General features: G+C 33.8%; 3 protein-coding genes across 4 annotated transcripts; 2 read left to right on the forward strand and 1 right to left on the reverse strand.

The window, feature by feature from the left end:
- Positions 1-1,862: 1,862 nt before the first annotated feature.
- On the reverse strand, positions 1,863-9,814 carry LOC107467417 (uncharacterized). Of its 2 annotated transcripts, none has more exons than XM_016086509.3 (12): positions 9,277-9,814; positions 9,037-9,184; positions 8,549-8,703; positions 8,046-8,228; positions 7,807-7,882; positions 7,389-7,466; positions 6,650-6,735; positions 4,075-4,148; positions 3,496-3,541; positions 3,138-3,247; positions 2,863-3,037; positions 1,863-2,193 (listed from the first exon to the last, which is right to left on the reverse strand). In XM_016086509.3, exons 1-12 carry the CDS (start codon positions 9,535-9,537, stop codon positions 2,014-2,016), a joined length of 1,572 nt encoding a protein of 523 aa, XP_015941995.1. In that variant the 5' UTR covers positions 9,538-9,814; the 3' UTR covers positions 1,863-2,013. The 2 variants fall into 2 exon arrangements, with proteins under 2 accessions (XP_015941995.1, XP_015941996.1); XM_016086510.3 differs by having other exon boundaries at positions 2,053-2,463.
- Positions 9,815-11,237: 1,423 nt separating this feature from the next.
- On the forward strand, positions 11,238-12,788 carry LOC107467213 (uncharacterized). The gene is made up of 5 exons (XM_016086252.1): positions 11,238-11,298; positions 11,637-11,796; positions 11,845-12,183; positions 12,268-12,524; positions 12,718-12,788. Exons 1-5 carry the CDS (start codon positions 11,238-11,240, stop codon positions 12,786-12,788), a joined length of 888 nt encoding a protein of 295 aa, XP_015941738.1.
- A 4,027-nt stretch (positions 12,789-16,815) lies between these two features.
- On the forward strand, positions 16,816-20,278 carry LOC107467214 (chaperone protein dnaJ 15). Its single transcript, XM_052254239.1, has 10 exons — positions 16,816-17,219; positions 17,792-17,874; positions 17,955-18,066; positions 18,150-18,254; positions 18,356-18,406; positions 18,635-18,724; positions 18,813-18,921; positions 19,022-19,170; positions 19,252-19,305; positions 19,702-20,278. The coding sequence occupies exons 1-10, from the start codon at positions 17,037-17,039 to the stop codon at positions 19,936-19,938; spliced, it is 1,173 nt and encodes a 390-aa protein (XP_052110199.1). The 5' UTR covers positions 16,816-17,036; the 3' UTR covers positions 19,939-20,278.
- The last annotated feature ends 1,989 nt before the right edge of the window (positions 20,279-22,267 follow it).

Genomic DNA, 22,267 nt, shown 5'->3' on the forward strand with positions numbered 1-22,267 from the left:
AAATATGTCTCGGGTTCGGACCAGATTTTGAGTCGAGTTAGGTCTTGAACACCCCTAGTTGTAGAGTCTTTTTTATTTAGAAAAAGTATTTTTTATAACTTTTGAAAAAAATAAGATTAAATATATTGACATATGATCATATTTGAGTATGTTTAAAAAAATATTTTAATTTTTTATTAAAATAAAATTGAATATATCAAACAAATACGCACCTAAACTAATCGAAGTCAGTGGAATGAGGCTGGATTTACTTTGTGGACAATTGGACATAGTCTACTCTATAATAAGCTGCATGCTTATAAAATATATTGACTTGAAATAATTTGACTCTCAAATGAAATGAATATATTCTTAGAAAAAAATAATGTCATGTGAATTATAATTATAATGAATTTCTTCTTGTGATAATTCATAATTAAGAAGTTTTATTTCATTATTTTGGTGATTAAAAGTTTTTTAATCCGAGGTCAAACTTAATATATAAATGGTATAAACAGATTATACATAACATTATATACTTAAAATAGAATGATCAATTCCACTAGAATGTTGATTCGTCCCTGGATTGTTTATGAAATTGTTGCTTTTTATGTCTAAATCTTTTGTTTCTTAAATATATCCTTCAAAGAAGCTGCGAAGATTTGAAAAAAATTAACAAGATTTTTTTAAAGATGGGACATGTGATAAAATGAATGAACAAATAAAGTTATCATTTATAAGTCCATAGTAAATTTATTTTAGAAAAGAATTGAATCACTAGTATTTATAAAATGAGAAAATAAATCACAAAAAAAGGAAATGAAAAAAAGATATTAATCGCATTTGGTTCTTGAAAAACCCACCAGCTAAAGAGTAAATAAAAGTGCAAGAAAACAAGAAAATAATAACAAAAGAAAGAAAGTGACATTCTTTGGAAATTAAAAAGGTTTCCAAGAAAATGAAAGGTTGTGTTTTATTTACTTGATGTATAGTTCATATGTCTTCGACGTAAGTGATGAAGGGCAGCAATATGGTATGAAAGACAAGAAATCACGTTGCCGCCTATGTCTCAACTTTAAACTATTTTAAATGATTTGTGAATAAGTTAATGGTTTTCCTTGTTTTCTTCACGGTCAATTGTCCATTGATGGTGATATAGAACTTCCAAGTAGAATGATTAGTTATCATTATTATTTTAACAATTAAGTATTATTATATGGTCTTTTGATTAAATGATTGAAAGGTTTCATCTTATTTGTTATTCATTATAGGAAGAGTCGATCACTTGATGACTTCCTCAAAAACATCAAGGACACATAGGACACAGCAAAAGTTTATTACATATTTACATACCACGTAAACAATTCTTAGCTTTTAAAATCAGTGTCTCTACTCTCTTGGGACTTCAAAGTCAACATTTTACTCTCCCCAAACCTTTGTTATGAAAATAACAATTCAACTTGTACAAAACTATGCATCCGGTTTAAATTTAAGAATGACACTAACCGCATAAAAGTCAGAATGATTTTGGTTACAAAGATAGGGGTAACCACAAAATAAAGGGCATAAGAGGTCAAAATCAAACTACAAATTTAGGTTTGAATATTCAATTTCCACATGCAGTTTAGGTTTCTCTTGAACAAAAGAACAAGTCATATTTCTGTGTCTCTTCCCATAATTTTTTATCCGAGAATTGTGTTTCTTTTAGGATAAAACCAAATTAAAACCATAGCACATTAGCACATGATTTCACTCCGCTACTCATTAATCATTATAGTAAATTATCATTTCAAGCAAATTACTTGCATGCATTAACCAATCTGAAGGGTAAGTGAATTAATGTTAATAGAGTCCTTTTCTAAAATGAATAACAAACTCGTTGATAAATGATAACAGTTCATGCACCTCTTATTGATCTAAAATTTCCAAGTATTTCTTCTTGTAATATCATAACATGGTACATTTCTAATGCCAGTTTGCTTCATTAACATCATAAACCATAATCACCAAGGTATAACTTCTTCACGTAGGTACCTAACTTGTTTGGTTACTTAACTTGCTTTTGACAGAATACAATACAGCAATTCCAGCCACAACACCAGCAATGAGAAATGAAGATTTCCCTATATGTAAACTGCCACTAGTATAAGCCCATATCCATCGAGATACAAATTGCAGCCCGCAGGTATTTTTGAACTTCTGAATTGAAAACTCCTATGAAGGAAGATGCAGCAGCAGTTACTCACTCAGATTATTACACATGCTATGTACTTTAGACAATTATTGCCTGAAATTTCCACTATCTATGGCCACTTGATTACAAACAATTACATTTCTATATAGGGCTACATATTTTACAGAGAAAATGCAACGGAAGAAGCTCCTAAGTACTCAGGAAACCAGCTACTGCATTCTCTTCATACTTATACCCATATTGTCAGCAAATTCAACCAAACTGGAATTGAAAGTTTCTAGAGAGAAATCCTGCACACACACACTCAGAGAAATTGTCTAAGTCTCGTTAATTTGGAGTCTTCATGTGTTATTGATTTAAATATCCTCGCCGAACAATTTTCCAAAAACGTGATATGATACATAAAAAGATGCATGGCATAATAAAGAAAGAGTAATATATACACTATACAAGAACAAAAAATATAAGACATAAAAAATACTTGTAAGGAAATTGGGGAATTTTATTACAATGTTTATTAGGAAACTCAATTCCTCACCTAATCAGACAAGACTATTTTGTGTTGTTAATTTATTAGGAATTTTATTATGCATGTATTTTTTAAACACTAGATATGGAAAATTTATTAATAATTTGAAGGAACTAAGGAAGTGCTCAAACTTTACAGCTCAATAGTCATTACTCATTACCTTTGGTAATTTATGCTGTTGGGCTAGGTGATCCACATGGAGCCTCACATTTGATGATGCAGCAATCCAGGCACGGCGGTCAACATCAGCGTATACATATGCAACAATGTCAAACAATGTTTTCGCTCCGCCTTCAATTGCTTTCAAGATATTAGCTTCTCTATTCCTACGGTTCCTGAAAATAGTGATAACAATCCTCACAGTCAGTGATTCTGACTTAATAACTGTTACTATTAACCTATATTCACATAAAGGAAGTGATTAAAGGATTGTACTTCAGATATCCACACAGCATCTGCTTTGGCCAGAGATTTATTCTCCCATGCATTGATATTAAAACATGCGGTGAGAGATTGAGAAATTCGTATGTTGTTTGGAAGTATTCCTGCAGATGACAATCATACTAAGCAAAAGAACATCTAGTACATTGTTATTTTCTTTTATAATAACTTTCTCATGTCAATGGTTGATTTTCTAAAGTGCATGTTAATCCCTAGATCGCAGAGAATGCAATTCATTTTGAAAAAACTGATGCCAATAATGCAGAGCAATGGTCCTCACTTGTAATCTGATATAAGAAAAAGAACATAGATGCTTTTAGCATCATAACTAACAAGCTTTATTCCCACTTACTGTCATATTTCCACCAGAAGTTATGTCCAGAACAGCACTTCCTTGACTGAAACAAAGCAAATTGGTATGATATCAGAAGTCCTTATCAAAAAAGACCTAAAAGATGAAATAGGCCTTATGTTATATTGCAACTTCCAAAGAGGAAATCTGTTTCTTTTTATAAATCACACTATGCAAACTACCTATTTCTTTGTTCAATTTTGATAGGGGCATTTTTTTCCTTGGAGATCTAATTGATGCTTAGCAAACAACAACAATAACAATAACAATAATAATTAAAAAAATAAAATAACACTCTTATATTAGTCTCATCATTCTATGCTCTTCTTGTATCCACATATATCAACACATTCACTTGCCCAAAAAAGAATGGAAGACAGCTAAAGCAGTCTTATTTTCTTAAGATAGCAAATCAGCTAACTTGAATTATCTGATATTCTGTGAAACATCCCCAGTTAGTTTGGTTATAGTATCTTTATTAGTAGACAGAATTAAAAATGATGTCATATGAAGGAAGATGTCTACAATGAAAGTACAGTAGTTCCAAATTTTAAACTATGATATTGTATGGAATCTTACCCTACACAATGATCCCCCACGATCAATGAGTGAGTGTTCTTGTGAAGCAGTGCCAAATGACCATCTGTATGTCCCTGAACCGAAAAAAGAATTTTTCATCTTCAACAGAACAGGGAAGCAATTTTACAGAGATTATAACATTTGAATTCAAGTAATGCTTGATATAGTTTGAGATATTTTTTAAACTTGGTGATGGAAAAGTTCAACCCTAGAGTGTTACTGGAAGTGTGCATGCTTGGTTTTTAACCTAGAACTCTAAGACACTCCTGCAAGCAAAAGCACATAGGATTTAAAGCATGGACAAAGCACAGGTTCACTGTTTGAAAGAACTATTGACACCAAGCTACGAACAAATTCAAACTTAAAAGGTCAAGCCATGTGTGCATGATACTCTTTGAGCATCTCCAACAGATTCTTTTATGGAAGTTTTCCATCATATAAGGAAAGGGTAAAATAGAGAAGTGGTGGATCTGCAATTAACCTGGTCATACATCTTAAATCAAAATTTGAAACGTATACAGTACATAAAGGAGTCTTGGTGGTGGAATGCGAGTGTACAAGAAAAGATAAAAGCAAAAAGAGTGTGCTTTAAAAAGTGGTCTTTGTGCCGCAATGCAGATAATTTGAAAAAATATAAGGCGGCTAAGAAAAAAACAAAAGTGGTTGTAAGTGAAGTAAAACAAGAGCATATGAGGGTCTCTACCAGTCCTTAGACATGAAAGAAAGGGAAAAAGATATATATAGAATCGCAAAGAGCCGTGAAAGAAGAATGAGAGACTTGGATCAGGTTAAGTGCATAAAGGATAAAGACGGGGAGGTGTTGGCTTAAGAGGAGAAGATCAATGAAAGGTGGAAGAGCTACTTCTACGAGTTATTTAATGAAGAACAGAAGACTCTTCCAAGCCTTGGTCGGTTATGCACGAAGGAAGAAGATCAAAACTTCGACTACTATCGAAGGATTTGAGAGTTCGAAGTAAAAGAGACTCTAAAATGGATGAAAAATGGTAGGGCTGTAGGACCCGATAATATCCTGATTGAAGTTTGAAAGGGTCTTGGAAACAAATGCTTCAGTTGGTTAATTAAGTTTTTTAATGAGATTTTAAAGTCTAAGAAAATCCCAGATGAGTGAAGGAAGAGCACCTTGGTACCTATCTACAAGAATAAAGAGGATATACAAAGTTGTGAAAACTATAGAGAGATCAAACTCATGAGCTATACCATGAAGTTATGGGAAATAGAACGGAGGCTGAGACAAGAGACACAAGTAATAGAGAACCAATTTGGTTTTATGCCAAGCAGATCCATCACTGAAGCGATATACCTGTTAGAAGGATGATGGAGAGGTATCGTAGTAATAAAAAAAATCTACATATGGTGTTTATTAATTTGGAAAATGTGTACGATAGGGTGTCAAAAGAGATCTTATGGAAGGTTTTAAAAAAAGAGAGAGTAAAGATCGCATATATTCGTTCAATTAAAGACGTATATGATGGGACTACAACTAGTGTGAAAACTCAAAGTGGTGTGACAGAAAAATTTTCTATTAGTATAGAATTACATCAGAGATCATCCTTAAGTCCATACATTTTCATATTAGTTTTTGAAGTACTCACAGGGCATATCCAAGAGCCTGTACCATGGTGCATGTTTTTTGCCAATGATATCGTTCTTATGAGATAGTCAAATAAAGACCTAAATAAGAAGTTAGAGTTATGAAGAGAAGCTATAGAAGTGTATGGTCTGCACATAAGTCGTAGCAAGACGGAATATGGAATGTAAGTTCGGCCTGCGAAGAAAAAACCCTAATATAGAGGTGAAGATTGGAGATAACGTCCTACAAAAAGTTAAGAGTTTTACGTATCTTGGGTGTATCATACAGGATAATGGAGAGATTAAACAGGATGTAAATCATAGGATCCAAGCAGGTTTGTTAAAATAGCAGAGTGCGTCTGATTTTATATGTAACAAAAAAGTGCCTTTAAAACTTAAAGGTAAATTCTATCGCACTGCTATCAGACTGACTATGTTTTATGGTACAGAATGTTCGGCGACCAAAAAGGAGCACGAACATAAACTAATTTTTGACAAAGATGAAGATGTTGAGATGGATGAATGGACATACGTGATTTGATAGAATAAGAAATGAAGATATAAGAGAGAGGGTTGGAATAGTATCTATTGTGGAAAATATGGTAGAATCGCGTCTCAGGTGGTTCGGACATGTGAGAAGAAAACCGACAGAACACCCAGTCAGGAGGATGGATAAAATGAAAGATGGACAATGGGTGAAAGGTAGAAGAAGACCTGAGAAGACCATCCATGAGGTGGTCAAACAAGATCTACATATAAACTGTCTCTCTGTAGACATGATACATAATAGAGCTCAATGGCGTCGTTTGATTTATGTAACCGACCACACATAGTAGGACAAGGCTTTGTTGTTGTTGTTGTTGTTTATACAATACATAAGTTCTAGAAATTGACATTATTGCACCCAACATGGACAATTCAAGAAAGATGCTAAAATGTTAACATGACACGCCTGTTAAAAGAAGGATTACAACATGAAAAATACCGGTGCAAAAATAGCTCTTAATCTCTGACCACCAATGTTAATTTCATCATCTCCGGTAACTGAGGTATAGCCAAGTGACCAGTCATCTGTAATCATAGAATATCAGTTGACCAACTTGGTGAGGTTTTATTTTTTGTATATCAGGTCAAAATATAGAAATCTAATAGATATATAAATAAAAATAATCTGAAATATACCTCAGAAATACTGATAAACATAGGATAAAAAAATATATATTTCAACTGAAGGGAAAGCCTTGATGAAATAGTAATATCTCTCCTCCCAAATCCCAGTAGATGGAAGCTTCATGCACTATGCCACCCTTTTTAAAATTGTATCAACTCATCCATGATGTGATCCAGACACCAAAATTATTTTGTAAATCAATTCAAATAATTTTAAAAATAGATTTCAATTTTCAAATATGAGATTCAGTCTCTAAATTGAATCAAATCAATTTCATTTTTTAATGATCTCAAAAATAGCGAAGAAGAACTCTAAACTCTAATCATAGAGATTGTGAGAGATCCCAAATTTTGGGCTCTACAAAAGTAGTGTGACTACTTAAGATTTGTAGCGAAGTCTTGGTAGTTTTGATATCATAAACCATTTACAAAAATTCAAAATAATTTCATTTCTTTAACCAAGTTTCCAGCTGCACAGTTGTTGAGTTGACTAAGGAAATTATACTTGCCTGCAAACTGTCACCAAGAATATTACATAAAAACAAAAATATAACCTTTGCTTATGCGGCGCATGGTATTCTCATGTGCTAGCAAGGTGGCATCAGGATTGCACTTTTGTATGACAGATAGACCTGTCATAAAGGTTTACAATATATGAGAATTAAAATAATCTGCAGATAATTACATCTTAAATATCAGTTTCCACATAGAAGACTGAACTCAGAACATACAGTAGCTTCTGTCAGGAAAAAAATACGTGATAATTTGTGAGGTACACTTGAGTGCAGAGCTAACAAATATAAGATCATATCCAGCTTAGATGCTTTTTGTTACTCACTTAGATTTAGTTAAGAAATAATAAAGTGAAATGGCTTCTTATGAACTGCATACATTTCACCAACTGTACTGTGTACTCATAATGCAATGTGCACTAAAGGATCATAAACAGCTATAGTTCTAGGAATGACTTACCATCTACATGGTCATGGTGATGATGAGTAACAAAGACCACTAGTCTTCTTGGCAAAGTAGTAACAACTTTCTCTAGCTGATGATTACAAAGTCATCAGTTACATTTTAGTAAAACAAATTTGATAATATAGAAATTAATTATTAGTCCAAGCAATGGATCCATAGAAGAAATAGGAAACAAAGGAAAAATAAAAAGCATGTTTACACATAAATTGTTCAATAGTCATGTGAAAGTATACCTCTCCATGGAATCTTGATAAACATCCTGGATCAACAATTAGTGCATCTCCACATGCAATAAAATTATTATCCTCACAATCATTTGAAGCAATTGCAGGTGCAAATACAACCAAGTTTGTTGTGCTAAAAGGCTTTGCGGTTCTACTTTCCATAGGTATAAGTGTAACACCAGGAGGGTACTCCTGAAAATGGAACAAGTTTTCCATTTTGAACCAGCATATAAAGAGAATGACTTTGAAAATTACAAGAAAATTATAGCAGTGAAAGAAAAACCCCCTTTTCATCCATTTTGCACCAGCATATAAAAAATAACCCTGTTAATCCTTCCTTGGTTCACATTATCAAATTTCAGCCATAAGATGTGTATAAATAGTTTATTTTACAAATTCTTGGTTATCGAAAATTAACAATCCATGTCACATTTAAAGTTTCAACAACTCCCTAATCTGGAGGAGGTTTTCACTTTATTCAATAAGCACTAAGAAAGTTCAAGAAAACAAACCTGGTAGTTTATGGCTGGTGGGACTTTCCACTTAGCACAGTCAAATGAGTTGTTTATATGACCAACGACTACCAATGGTCCAACACGATCGTCTTGTGGCTTCACTTCCAGAAGCAAATTAAGACAGCTCTGGACGGACATCCATTTATGTGAATCTGCATATGTGAATTAGATATGCTGTTGACATAAATATAGTATCAAAATTCAAAATCGATCAACAAGCAAAGACAGACTAATACTGCATAAAAGTAAACAGCAGCATTGGTCTTTATTAAACTAGCCAATTCACTGCCTCGTCCAACCTAGGAACAAGCACTCATCCACTCGAAAGAAAGTGAAACAGAAAAACTGATTGGCACATGAGCTTGTAAACCTTCGACCTAATTGTCCTAACCAAGTAAACATTCATGACATACTGCCCAATACAAACATCTTTTTATCATACTATGAACTACAGAAAACTTGGATAGCAAGAAAAGAGAAACCACCTAGCAAGGCAACGTCTTCAGCTACCAATTTTCCCGCAATGAAGACTGTGTTATGGGGCAAACCGGGTCCAAACGCAGCTTCCTTGATATATTGGTAAAACTTCCACTCTCCACCTTCAACTTCCCCAAACCCTATTTGTAGAAATACCTATATGCAAAAACATTTAACATGAATTTTGCAATCACCAAACCACAAAATTCTGATTTCCTTAACAAGATATAGTCTTTACTCTTAAGTACCTCATTGAGTGCTGAACGAATGTCGAATTCACCCAAATTGAGCTCCTCAGAATGCGAGCCAGCCACTTCCACCGCAATCGGCGGCTCCGATCCTGGCTGTAACGGATTCAAGAGAGCGGAAGGCAAGTCCCAGAGATCAGAATCGACGAAGGAATCGTATTCTTGGTCGTGGAATTTGGGAGGGCGAGGCTGCTTGACGAGGAGGAACTCGTGATGGTTGGAAGGGTTTTCGATGATCAAAGCGAGTGTGTGAGCTGCCATGTGAATGGGGAAGTAGAGAAGAGTGAATTTTGAAGGTTACGGAGTGAGAGAAGTGTAATTTTGGAGAGTCAAATTTAGATTAGAGAGTAATCATTTTCGTTGCAAACAAGGGAAATAGGTATCCCAGACTGAGACTCCAAAGTATGGTAAGTGGGTGGCGCAGTCAACGGCATTTAAAGGCTACCACCGTGGTAGGTGGATGAGTCATCGGTGAAACAAGTTTGGTGGTCGGAACCATGTTTGGGTTTGAGAACAAGACAAAAAGGACCACCCTGAAAACAATACACATGCAATGACATAAAAATTAGTTTTTTTTTATATAATGATAATAAATTATAATAATTTAATTTATTTTAAAAATTACAATTTACATTTTTTTAAAAAGATTTTTTTAAAAAAATAATATTTTTCATATAATAAATAAATAAATATTTTATATTATTATATTCAAATATAATTGATAAAAAAAATATTTTTTATATAAAATATTCAAATATAAAATTAATTTTACTTCTCTAAAAAAATCTTTTTTAAAAAATAACTCAAAAACAAATTTCTCAAATTTTATATTATTTTTAAATAAAGTATCATTTCGACATCTTATAGATATTACTTTATTTAATTATTTTACTAAAACTAAAATATTTAGTTTGTTAAAATATTGGTTTAACCGTTTTTATATTTATTTTACATTAATATATATTTCAAAAGAAAAATTTGTAAAAAAATACAATTGTAACTCAATTTTTTTAAACAAATACATTGTATAGGGTAATTTTTTTGGATATGACACCAATTTTAGTGTAATGTTGGATTATGAAATTTTGGAGAATTTTACACTATTGTGATGGCGTTTAGGTGATGGTGAGAAATTGGACGGTCCGATTTATTACAGCTGATAGGGAACACAAATCGGACGGTCCAATTTGTGGTTGATAGATGGCTGTACAAAAAAATCGGACCCACCGATTTCATGCGTTGATGTTCAAAGTTTTTTTTTGCCCAAAGAAATCGGACCCAGCGATTTTTTTGCTAGAGAAAAAAAATTTCGCAGATCAGAAAATCGAACCCAGCAATTTCTAGACTTCCTATTTTTGGGCGGGCCGTTCACTAATCAGACAGTCCAATTTTATTATTTAAAAAATTCGAATCACCATGAAAGCGTTCTATTATCATGGATGATAGAGTGAGATTAAAAGTGTATTATCATGGCTAAATATTATTACAAGCATATGAAGGAGTGAAATTTGTGGTGAAAATCCATTAGATATTATAATTCCTTTCACATTGTCATATGAAGAATTAAAAGGGGTGATTTGTGAGAAGATTGATTCTCAAATATTTAGGAGAGTATCGTGTATTCTGTACAGATATCCTATATCTGTCTTTGGTGGGTTCGTTCAATTTCAAATGAAATATGTGACTGATGAAGCGAGCATGCAAGAAATATTTTCAGTGTATCTTGAAAGTCAGTCTCGAATATCGTTCATCGAACTGTATATCAAGTTCGAGCAATTTGCAGCGGACCGAGATATTGAATTGGAAGATTATAACAGTGATAGTGAGGAAGAGTTTGAAAGTAACTATGAGGTCATTGATTCGAGTGTAGACAATGATCAAGCTGACGATGCTATGGTGGCAGTGTGGCAGATGTGGCAAATGCACTAGCAAACTAGCAGCCGTTTGTGGAGCCGACTTTCATGCGGTTGTTGGATTTGGAGGCCATGCATGCACAGAAGTTTCCTCAATATGTAAATGCAGGTACGTCATAATTTTAAATAATGATTTGTTAAATTATGATTTGTGCATATGTTTTGAGTTTGATACAAATATTTAAGACAATAGTAAATAGGCAAAAATATAGTATATAATTAGTAATGGTTTAGGGTTTAATTATCAATTAAACATGTATGTTGAAAAATTTAATATTTCGTATTCTTGTGTTATTATTAATTTATTAAATATCATTTGATAACGTAGTTGATAATTATATTAACTTTTGATTGATTTATTCTTGATTTATGGATCATAGATTTTATTAATTTGACACGTATTTATGAATTATTTATTGAAATATAAAATTTGTGACGTGATTGCAGTAGAGCTTTCTGTTATGACGGATGGTGAATTTACTGCGGGAATGAAATTCAGTTCTCGAGAGGCAGTAATTAAGGCGATGAAAGATTATACCATCCGTAGATGCGTAGATTATCGGGTGTATGAGTCAGAACCGATGACATTCTATGCTAAATGCACCCAGTATGGCACATGCTGTGATTAGTTGATCAGGGTGAGCAAAATGTCCAGGAAGTACTGTTGCGAGATAAGGAGGTACAATAGTAGTCACACCTGCACTAGGGCCACCATTTCTCAAGATCATTCGAAGTTGGATTCCAACACAATCGCAGAAGCAATAAAGCCATTGGTAGAAGTTGACCCGTCCATAAAGGTGAAATCAGTGATTGCAAAAGTACAGACGAAGTTTAACTACACCATAAGTTATCGCAAAATATGGTTGGCAAAACAGAAAGCAGTGGAGTCAATTTTTGGAGGTTGGAAAGTTTCGTACGAAGCTTTGCCGATATGGTTTGAGGCCATGTGTCACAAGGAGTCATCCGCAGTCGTTCATTTTGAGACAATGCCTGCGTATTAGGGGGATGATTTGGTTTCTAATATTCGTGTACGACACCGAATCTTCTGGAGTTATTACCCTTGTATTAGAGTATTCAGACATTGCAAGCCAATAGTACAAGTAGACAGAACTCATTTGTATGGAAAATATAAGGGTTGTTTGTTGGTTGCAGTTTCACAGGATGGCAATAACAACATCGTGCCTATTGCACTTGCGATAGTTGAGGGAGAGACATCTGATACTTGGCACTTTTTTCTTAATAACTTGCGACAATATGTTGTGACACGTGATGGTGTGGGCCTGATCTCCGATCGGCACGAGTGCGAGACACGTTATCAGCGTTTACGCGAGTGGGGTGAGTAACCTGGCACAGGAGCCATGAATCCAAGCAGCTGGTTAAACGAACCCTGTTCACCTGATTCTTGGTGCGGGACACTCCAATATTGTTGATGTAGTGGATATAGTGGTGTGAAATAATCTGCAGAATGCGTGTCAGGAATGTATGATGTGAACTGCTCAGGCTCTTGTTGTGCTTGTGTTTATGTCAGTTGTGGTGGCGATTGCGATGGCGATGGTGGTGAAGCTGGTTGTTCTTGTTGATTATCCTGATTATGAATAGGATCACCCTCCTGATTCTCTTGCGGTACTATATCTTACAGATGCAAGTGGTCACCGTATGTACTTTGGTACCAATGCAAGTAGATTTCTAGCTGATGCTGTGAGGGCACCATGTGCTGGATAAGAACATGACTATACCGATTCGTCCAATGCATAACCCAAAATGAGTGGGTTCCAGACCAATCTTGATTCTTGGGACCTGTCAGAACTTCGCCGTGCGCTTCACCCAGATCCCACTCTCGATGAGGAACGCCCTGAGTCAAGCCAAACTGCCTCTTCAGTCTATAAGATACATGCCACTCAATGCATTCAAAATATATAAGAGGAACTGTGGTACTCCAAATAGCTGAATGCTGATGGATGTCAGAGTAAACACGTCTGGATTGATCTGACCAATAGCATAGGTCTCCCAAACAAACTGCACACATTATACAAGTAAAAGAGGATTACACATCGAATAATAATAATAAACAAACACAGCTACTTAATTACAACAAACATGTCCTTCTTGCAGATCATCCAGTGCTCTCCTAAAGTGAGCAAGGTTACGAAATCTGTAAGACCGATTCTCACGATTCCAGTTATGCCACCTGACATCAGATAATTCGTTAATTAACATTCATCAATCAAATATAAAATACACATTTTTCCAAGCATTTAATAATTAAATTTACCTATTTACAATCGGAAAGAGTCGAGGATTGCCAGGAATCGGCGCAATAAATGGCAGACGGATCCAAGCCCAGGTAAGCAAAAGTGTCAGCGGATCATCAATCTCCTTATGGTCGACACGAGTTGCCCTACACAACGCTCTATACAGGTGTGCTAGGCATGCCGAGCCCCAACTAAAATGTATGATCCTGGCAAAGTTAAGGAGTAACGACAGAAACTTCCAGTGCACCCCTGTCCCAAACTTATCTCCAAACACAACGGTCCCAAACAATAACATTGTGTGGCACTTCACGTACCTCTGAATCTGAATATCATCAACCAACACTAAATGATATTTCAATCCTCGAATCCACGTCAACTTGATGAAACTTCCCCTACAATCTGCCTTCCTAGGTGCAACACCAAACTGATCCAAGCATTTAGCCTTTAATGTCTTATAACTACTGAGTGTCGGTCCTGTAATTGGCAGACCATTCGTCGGAAGACCAAGAATTAACACCACGTCCTAAAGCGTCATAGCACACTCACCAAATGGAAAAGGAAATGTGTGAGTCTCACGGCGCCATCTCTCGATCAGAGCATTAACCAATGCCGACTGACATTGGACAACTCCAATATGTGAAATATAATAAAAGCCGGTCTTCCGTAAATGTCCCTCCACTATTTGATTGTACAGATCCGGTGGCAAGTAGTGGTCACATTGCAACACTCGAGAACCCTAAACGCAAACATAATATTAATTAATTAACAAATTAAATTTAACGGAATAAAATTTTCATTATCAAATAACCAATAAAACATATTAATCCCAATCAATAAAAATAATAATAACAATACATTAATTAATTAACTACTCTATTATATTCTAATACTCAAGTAACTATTCTATAACAAATCAATCATTAATCCTTTATTAAATATCTATATTATGCTCATAATAAAAATAATTAATTCAATAATTTTTATTCATAATAATTATTTTATTATCGTACCGAAAACTTAATAAACATTATTACTACAATAAATTTATTCATTACTAACAATTAATACTAATTAATTAATTTATTATCACACGTATAACAATCTTAACATTAGTACTATATTCTTATAATAACTAAACCATCAGACGTGTACAATCTTAAGAAGAGTTATTATTATTATTATAATAAATTTATTTATTAATAACAATTAATATTAATTATTGTATTTATCATATCTCCATTTTAATAACAGTTATTATTATTATTATTATTGCAATTATCCTATTAATAACAATAATTAATTTATTATCATAATGTACCATAATCCTTCTAAAAAATATTATTACACTAATTTCTAATATTATTATTATAATTTATTATTACTAATTTCTAAAATTATTTTAATTAAATTAAAATATTTAAAAATTATTACTACACTAATTTCTAGCATTATCACTATGTAAACTACTAATCTCTAACATTATAATTATTATTTTAATTAAAATAGAATTTTTTTAAAATAAAAATTTACATAGTTAAGATGATCAAGATAATTAGCAACGTAGAGTTCTGGACGATTGACATCTTTTATTATTCTTCTTCTCGGCATTGCTAAAAATTAGTGGTCCAAATTTTTTTTTATTCAAAGGTAGGATTTCATCATCAATGGAGGAGAATGAAAATGAAACTGGTGGAATTGGAAGAGGATATGGTTGCTTTGAAAGTGAAGGGGAAATGGGACATTCAATTTGATTTGGAGAGTATACATGCTGGTGGGCTCGGCAACATGCAAGCTTGACACGTGGTTAGGGGCACAAATCAAATGGTCCAATTTGTGTATCTTTTCAGCTCCTAATCGAATCGTCTGATTACTGTTTTTAAATTAGACTGTCCGATTTTTTCATCGTAGCCGTCATACCCGCTAAAGCACCATGGACTCCCATAACTGTGATACTCCATCTTTCTCCCAATATGAAAAATAAAAAAGTGCATTGTATACGATATTTTTTTTTGTATTTTCTTATAAAAAAAAATACGCTTCATCATTTACTAAAAAATACTTTTTATCATAACATGGTATTATTTCATGTTATTTGTAAGTTGACAATTGACATATCATTATTTTTTTCATTATGTATGTCTAAAATTTGGATGCTTTGATGGTGCAATTTCAGTTCATAAAATAGGTAAAGAAACACCAGTTCATAGCTCCCCAGCCCCCAAGTCACCATTTCTTTTTTCTTTTGGGACTGTGGCACCAATGCACCCTAAAAAAAATTGCTACTAAAATTGTAGGTGCATCGTGGGTGGATGAACTATGGACCGTTTTTGCTTTAGTAGGTTCGTGCACTCATGTCTGATGCACGTTTCTTCTTTTCTTTTTTTTTCCCCCTTAAAAAGAAAAAAAAATTCTTAATCACAGGAAAATGTATAATTAGTAAGTGAGATTAGGAGACTTCATGAATTTAATGGCCACTACTATGGACTTCAATGCCATATCAAATTTATTCATGAGCGTCATTTATAATTTATTAAATAAAATTAAATGAATATACAAAGAAGAATATTTATGACACTATAAAGTGAAAGTATATCTCCAAAATATGATCAAATATTCAGAGAGTCATTAATATATAATCTGCCAATAGATTTTTCGTTCAATAAAAATCTTAATAAAATAAAAATTAAAAAAGAAAGAAAATTTGCAAAAGAAGATGGCGTTACAGTGGTAGAAACATTTACATCAGAGAAGGGAGACCCTCCTGCAGCTGAGTCTGAAATCGATCAAAGTTCAAAGGCAATTCTTTTTTTTCTTTCCTGAAAATTCAAACCTAATCCAACCCTTTTCTTTTCCATTTCCGATTTCATTTCAAATTGACCTCGCCTTCACGCACCTTCCCTTAGATCCCCAAATTCCCACCTCGCAAAATCTCCACTTTTCCCCCATTCCGAGGAAACCATAAACCATGCTCGATCCAATGACTTTTTGAATTCCGTGCTTTCTCTCGGAGCTCCCCCTTCATCTATCTTTGGATTTTGAATTATCTCGCTTGGGTCGATGAATAACATGCCACAATAGTGTTCGAAAGCTAAAAGGTGATTTTTTTTTTTCATTTTTGGGTTTAGCTCTGTGTTTGAAGAGGGCAGAGAGAAAGGGAGTGACTGGCTGGTTAATGGGGATGGGTTCAAAATTGGAAGGACCGTCTACCCCAGTAAATCGACGTGACCCATATGAGGTGTTGTCTGTGTCAAGGGACTGCTGTATCCTTTTGTGTTAGAGTGATTTATTTTCCTCAGATAGGCTGCAAATGGAAGAGTTATTTTTACTTTTTGTTCTTGTTCCGGAAGATTTTATATGTAAAGCATTAGCCCAAGTACTTAATATCGAGGGAATAATTGAAGAACATGTGAAGGTGGTGAAGAGGACTCTTATCTTATTAGATAACCTTTGATGTTGTATATTGCACCAATTCCCAGATGGGCATGGGTGCAGAGAGGACTATCAAATCAATTAAAGCACTACTTAGATATTTATGTCAGTTTTTTATTTGATCCTGTAGAATCAAGGAGTTTTTGTAGTTATTTATTTAACGGGAATGACCTTGATAATCATGAAATTATGTGGGATCTTATTGTATGTATCTATGATGGATAGGTATCACCCTGACAAGAATGCCAGCAATCCTGAAGCGTCAGAACTATTTAAAGAGGTTGCTTATTCTTATAGTATCTTGTCCGACCCGGAGAAGAGAAGGCAGTATGATAGTGCAGGATTTGAGGTCCCTTTCGTTTCTTTTCTATGCGAATGCAGAGCTCTGTTTTCTCTTTTTTCTATTTTTCTTTTCTAACAAGACATTGGGGGGAATCCATATTTATTCGCACAGCATGCAATATAGGCATTTTATTTTTCTCAAGTTGGAAATTGGACCTGCAAGGATGTGTTATGTCTTCAAAGCTACATTACATCTTAGGAAAGAGACTGAGTCAATTCACCCTGCTTGCCTGCAATGTGTACTACATATCTATACTTGATTTATTTGACTAAAGTTATACGTGTCATGTATGTAGGATAATATGAAGTCCAAGCCATTTGTTTTCATATAAAGTTCATGTGCGTATGTTCTGCTTTTGTTTTCCTGACTTGCATCCTTTGGGTAGTAATTATTATCTTTGCCATTAATTGCATGTTAATTCTGTTTATGCATCATAAATTCATAATTTTTATTTGCATGTTAATTCTTAAAAATGTACGTTTCAGTGGCATTATACTTCTTGTTGGAAGTGAAATTGTTTTGCTTTTATGTACTATTTATTTTTCATTCTCTAAGCTATTTTGCCAAAAACATATCAGGCACTTGATGCTGATAGCATGGACATGGAAATTGACTTGTCTAATCTAGGGACAGTCAACACAATGTTTGCAGCTTTATTCAGGTGTGACTTTGGTACAAGGCTGCTGCTTGATTTTGAAAATTACTTAACTTCACTTTGCTTCTTATTCTATTTTATCATAGCAAGCTGGGTGTCCCTATCAAGACAACCATTTCAGCTAATGTTCTTGAGGAAGCTCTGAATGGGACAGTTACAGTCAGACCACTTCCTATTGGAACATCAGTGAGCGGAAAGGTTTCTACTTTCTTTATGATGAATGGAGTTTTATATTAGTCGCCCTGGTATTGTATTTGTTCCACTTATGTCGCAAGTTGCAGGTAGAGAAGCAATGTGCTCACTTTTTTGGTGTGACAATAAATGAGGAGCAAGCTGAGTCAGGGATTGTAATAAGAGTTACTTCAACTGCACAAAGCAAATTCAAGGTACCATTGTACCTTTGTTATCCTCTTTGTTAGTCAATCTGGTGCAGTTTTTGGTATTGGTTGATGTTATTGGATTTTAATGCTTGAGGTTGATTTTTCAGTTACTTTACTTTGAACAAGATGCAAATGGTGGCTATGGTTTAGCACTGCAGGTAATCTTTGTTGTTTTAATGCTTCTACATTTAGTCTCCTTTCCTTGTTAGACTGATTTTACCAAACTAAGTGATTCTAAATTGAAATTACGATAAGCATGGTACTAAGCTTTTCATGGTTGATTTGTACATTACACATACTACAATTAGTCATAGAAGTAGTGCATGTGCAATTACAATTGAATGTATATTTAGTAAATATTGCATACATTTTTTTTTTCTGTACAGGAAGATAGTGAGAAAACTGGCAAGGTGACATCTGCCGGAATGTATTTCTTACATTTTCAAGTGTACAGAATGGATTCAACCATGAATGCGGTATGAAGTTAGGTTTCATTGTGTTCCTTTTTCCTGTGTTTTAAGTGATTTTTTGAAAGTGACGGTTACTTTTAGTGCTATGGTACAGTTAGCGATGGCCAAGGATCCTGAAGGGGCTTTCTTTAAAAGGTTGGAAGGTCTTCAACCTTGTGAAGTCTCCGAACTAAAGCCTGGCACCCATATATTTGCTGTTTATGGTCTGAATAATTTATTTTTGCTTTATCATTCTTTGCTTTCTAGGGATATTTTTGTTACACAAAAAATCTATTAACACTAAATCAACTTGTTATCGTTTAGGGGATAACTTTTTTAAGACTGCTAGCTATACAATTGAGGCAGTATGTGCAAAATCATATGAAGATACCACCCAGAAACTTAAGGACATTGAGGCTCAGATTTTAAGAAAGAGGAATGAGCTACGCCAATTTGAAGCAGAATATAGAAAGGTTACTATTTGCTTTACTCAATCGTGGCTTATGGTTTGTCTTGAGATCCTTACAGTATTTTGTCTCTTAATGATTTTTCAGGCATTGGCTCGCTACCAGGAAGTGACAGAGAGATATGCAAAAGAAAAACAATCTGTATGTTCTTTGCTGCAGTGACAACTGCATCTCTGGAAATGCTCCACTTGCATAATTTTTAATTATAATGTTTCCCTTACCTGAATTAGTTAAAAGTTGAAAAGATCATCTATCCGATGAATTTTGGCAAGCTAAATCAATTACAAATTTCTGACCCTGCTTGCCAGCATTCATAATCCATAGCAATCGTGAACCCATTTTTTCTGTGGTTTATTCTAAAAGCGACTTCTATCGAGAGAATATAATTAAATTTCTAGTTTCAATCCTCTTAGTCTTAGACCTATTGAAAATTTTAGTCATCAGTCAATATTTGCACTTGCTATTATAAATTTATAATATGATGTAACTTGTGTTATGTCACTTTTCCAACCTTGTTGACTCTTATTTGCTGCACAGGTAGATGAGCTTCTGAAACAAAGAGACGGCATCCATTCATCCTTCACCATTGTCAAATCAACCAATGTTAGTGGGACTGCTAGTAATTTAAGCAATGGAAGCTCTAGCAAAGTTTCTGGTGATGAATCCAAAGGTGATAGCCCCGGGGAAGATGGAGGGTCGGATGGGAAGGACAAATCGGCCAAGAAGAAATGGTTTAACCTGAATCTTAAGGGCTCTGATAAGCGGTTGATTTAAAACGAAGATCGATTGTGATTATCTCCATCAATCTCAGCTTGAGTGTCAATGATGGCATGGCCACAAACACAGCAGCCTGCAGTGTATCTTCTGGAATATTTTTGTTTTTCTTGGTTGGTGGTTTTTTAACCAGGTTTGTGAACTGGTTTTGTTAGCCGTTCGTTGGTATTTAGTGCATTCCAGGTTATATATATGTCTCTCTTAAGTCTTAATTGTTTCCAATATTTTTGTCATCAGTGAGATTCATATCATCCAATTCCCTTGTAGCTTCCTCAACACAAACATAGTTTTGATATTGTAATCATATATTCATTTTTGTAAAAGGTATCACTTTCATCCATCCTTGCTCTTCTTAGGAACATCTTAAAATGTTCACCTTTCTTTTTTTTTTTGGGGACATGGCCTTGGGCCAGAGAACTGGCCTGACCCAGACAAAAAATCCTCCCTTTCAATCTCTGACATTGTTTTTATAATTTTGTATTTGTTAAACAGAATATTATTATTGTACTAGTCCAAAGGATAATTTTACAAATCCATGTTTACTCTGTAATTCTATTAGTACCAAGCTAATTAGAAATTGGAGAGCTAACTGTAATTGAATGAATTATGGGCTAAGATGGATTTTGTAACTAACCTGCCATGGATAAGGGAGTAGGAGAAGGGTATTAGTAGTAACAGAACTGGCTCTCCAAACCTCACCCATCACTATCTTCCATTTTATTGTGAATTTCTGTATTTTCCTGTTCAACTATTTTTCCCTTCTATATTGTTTGTGAATTTTCTTTTCTCAGGTATCAGTTACAAATTTTAACATATTCTAACTATTTTCTCAATCCAAATAAAAATTTAGTAGATACTTATTGGAGACCGGAACAAAGATTATAAATTAGTTTTCTTAAGCAAATGATTATTGGTCTTAAAAATTGAACTAAGAAATTTTGGAGACTGATTAGAAGATACTATTCAGCTATCATTTCAGTAATTTGCCAATAATGAATGTCTTACCTAACCCTTTGAACAGTGTTTAATTTTTCACACTCTTTATTACTTACTTCCTTGACTTGGTTTAATTGATTTTTCTCCTTCATTCAATTCCTAACCAACATATGGAATCAAGAACAATAATTAGCCAAACTTTTCCATGAATTGATGTGAACTTTTGACACACACTGAAAGGCATACATCATATATTTGCATTTGACAAATAAATAAAATAGACTATACTCCAAGTCCAGCCACTAGCAATTTTGTGTAACTTGTTGGGCTATGTTTGTACAACGAAACCACCACCTTATTTTATTTTATTTTTAATTGAAAGGTAACTGATACATACATACCTATATATAGTGACCATACTGAACTTCATGCTTAATATTTAAGAGTAAAGTAATGAAAACATATATAGGTACAAAGAATTTCTTTTTCGAACAAACAATAAAAAAGAAATCTTTATAAATGATCATAGTTTGAGAACACTTCGTTGCATAGCTATAAATTATGTTATTGATAGAATCAAGCAGCCTATTTTTATCTTTTTTTTTTCCCCGTTTAGTGACAATATATAAGTTCTCATGTCAATTATTTTATCACAATTTTTTTTCTTTAGTAACAATTGAAGTTTAGCAAGATTCGAGTACCAATGCAGTCACTGGCCTTCATCAAATTTGAACTTATTTAATTGGCCTCATATTGACTTAAAATTGTGTTATTAGTTATAGGAATATATTTTAACTATAGGAATCTGAATAAAATTTTGTCTTTACGTTAAAGACAACAGTTCCAGAAAATTGAAAGTTGTCCAATGTTTCAATTAATTAATGCATCCATACAAAAAAAAAAAAAATACTAGTAGGAACATTTGGAATCTAGGTTTCAACGTGAACATTGTTGCTAAAGAAAACTATTTCTAAATGTAGAAGCTGAAAATTAAATAGGAAACTAAGCTGGAACACCCGAAATTGGAAAAATAAGTGAAGTGATGTGGTCAATGAAGAAAAATAAATAAATAAATTTGTATAGATGCAAACAGTTTAGTTCCCATGTGGCATTAACTCTCTCTACCGTGCAAAGGAAACTTTATACTAACAACAACAATAATGCTTCTCTTTTTCTTTATAATATAGATAGATAGAGTGGTGTTAATGTTAGATTTTGTCGTGTCATGCGCAAATGTCCCCTATGCATGTCTTTGGGTTATATATGTTATGTGAGTGGCAATAGTATTTATATATGAATGATAACTAATTTGATACCATTTTTTATATAGATTTTTTATATGTACATAGCCGCCTAATAAAAAATGTTTCTTACTTTTTTAGCAAAGCACCCA

Source organism: Arachis duranensis, chromosome 9 (genome assembly GCF_000817695.3).
Source record: "Arachis duranensis cultivar V14167 chromosome 9, aradu.V14167.gnm2.J7QH, whole genome shotgun sequence".
In the NCBI taxonomy this organism is placed as follows: domain Eukaryota; kingdom Viridiplantae; phylum Streptophyta; class Magnoliopsida; order Fabales; family Fabaceae; genus Arachis; species Arachis duranensis.

Excerpts from the sequence above, each read along its gene's own strand:
- LOC107467213 (XM_016086252.1), top strand. The coding sequence starts at position 11,238 with ATGCGGTTGTTGGATTTGGAGGCCATGCATGCACAGAAGTTTCCTCAA. Across the intron at positions 12,184-12,267 it reads CATTTTGAGACAATGCCTGC|ACATTGCAAGCCAATAGTAC; the intron begins GTATTAGGGGGA and ends TAGAGTATTCAG. Across the intron at positions 12,525-12,717 it reads TCAGCGTTTACGCGAGTGGG|TTGTGGTGGCGATTGCGATG; the intron begins GTGAGTAACCTG and ends TGTTTATGTCAG.
- LOC107467214 (XM_052254239.1), top strand. The coding sequence starts at position 17,037 with ATGACCTTGATAATCATGAAATTATGTGGGATCTTATTGTATGTATCT. Across the intron at positions 18,725-18,812 it reads TGGATTCAACCATGAATGCG|TTAGCGATGGCCAAGGATCC; the intron begins GTATGAAGTTAG and ends GCTATGGTACAG. Across the intron at positions 18,922-19,021 it reads CCATATATTTGCTGTTTATG|GGGATAACTTTTTTAAGACT; the intron begins GTCTGAATAATT and ends GTTATCGTTTAG.
- LOC107467417 (XM_016086509.3), bottom strand. The coding sequence starts at position 9,537 with ATGGCAGCTCACACACTCGCTTTGATCATCGAAAACCCTTCCAACCAT. Across the intron at positions 8,229-8,548 it reads CACCAGCCATAAACTACCAG|GAGTACCCTCCTGGTGTTAC; the intron begins GTTTGTTTTCTT and ends TTCCATTTTCAG. Across the intron at positions 2,194-2,862 it reads AACAGCATAAATTACCAAAG|GAGTTTTCAATTCAGAAGTT; the intron begins GTAATGAGTAAT and ends CTTCCTTCATAG.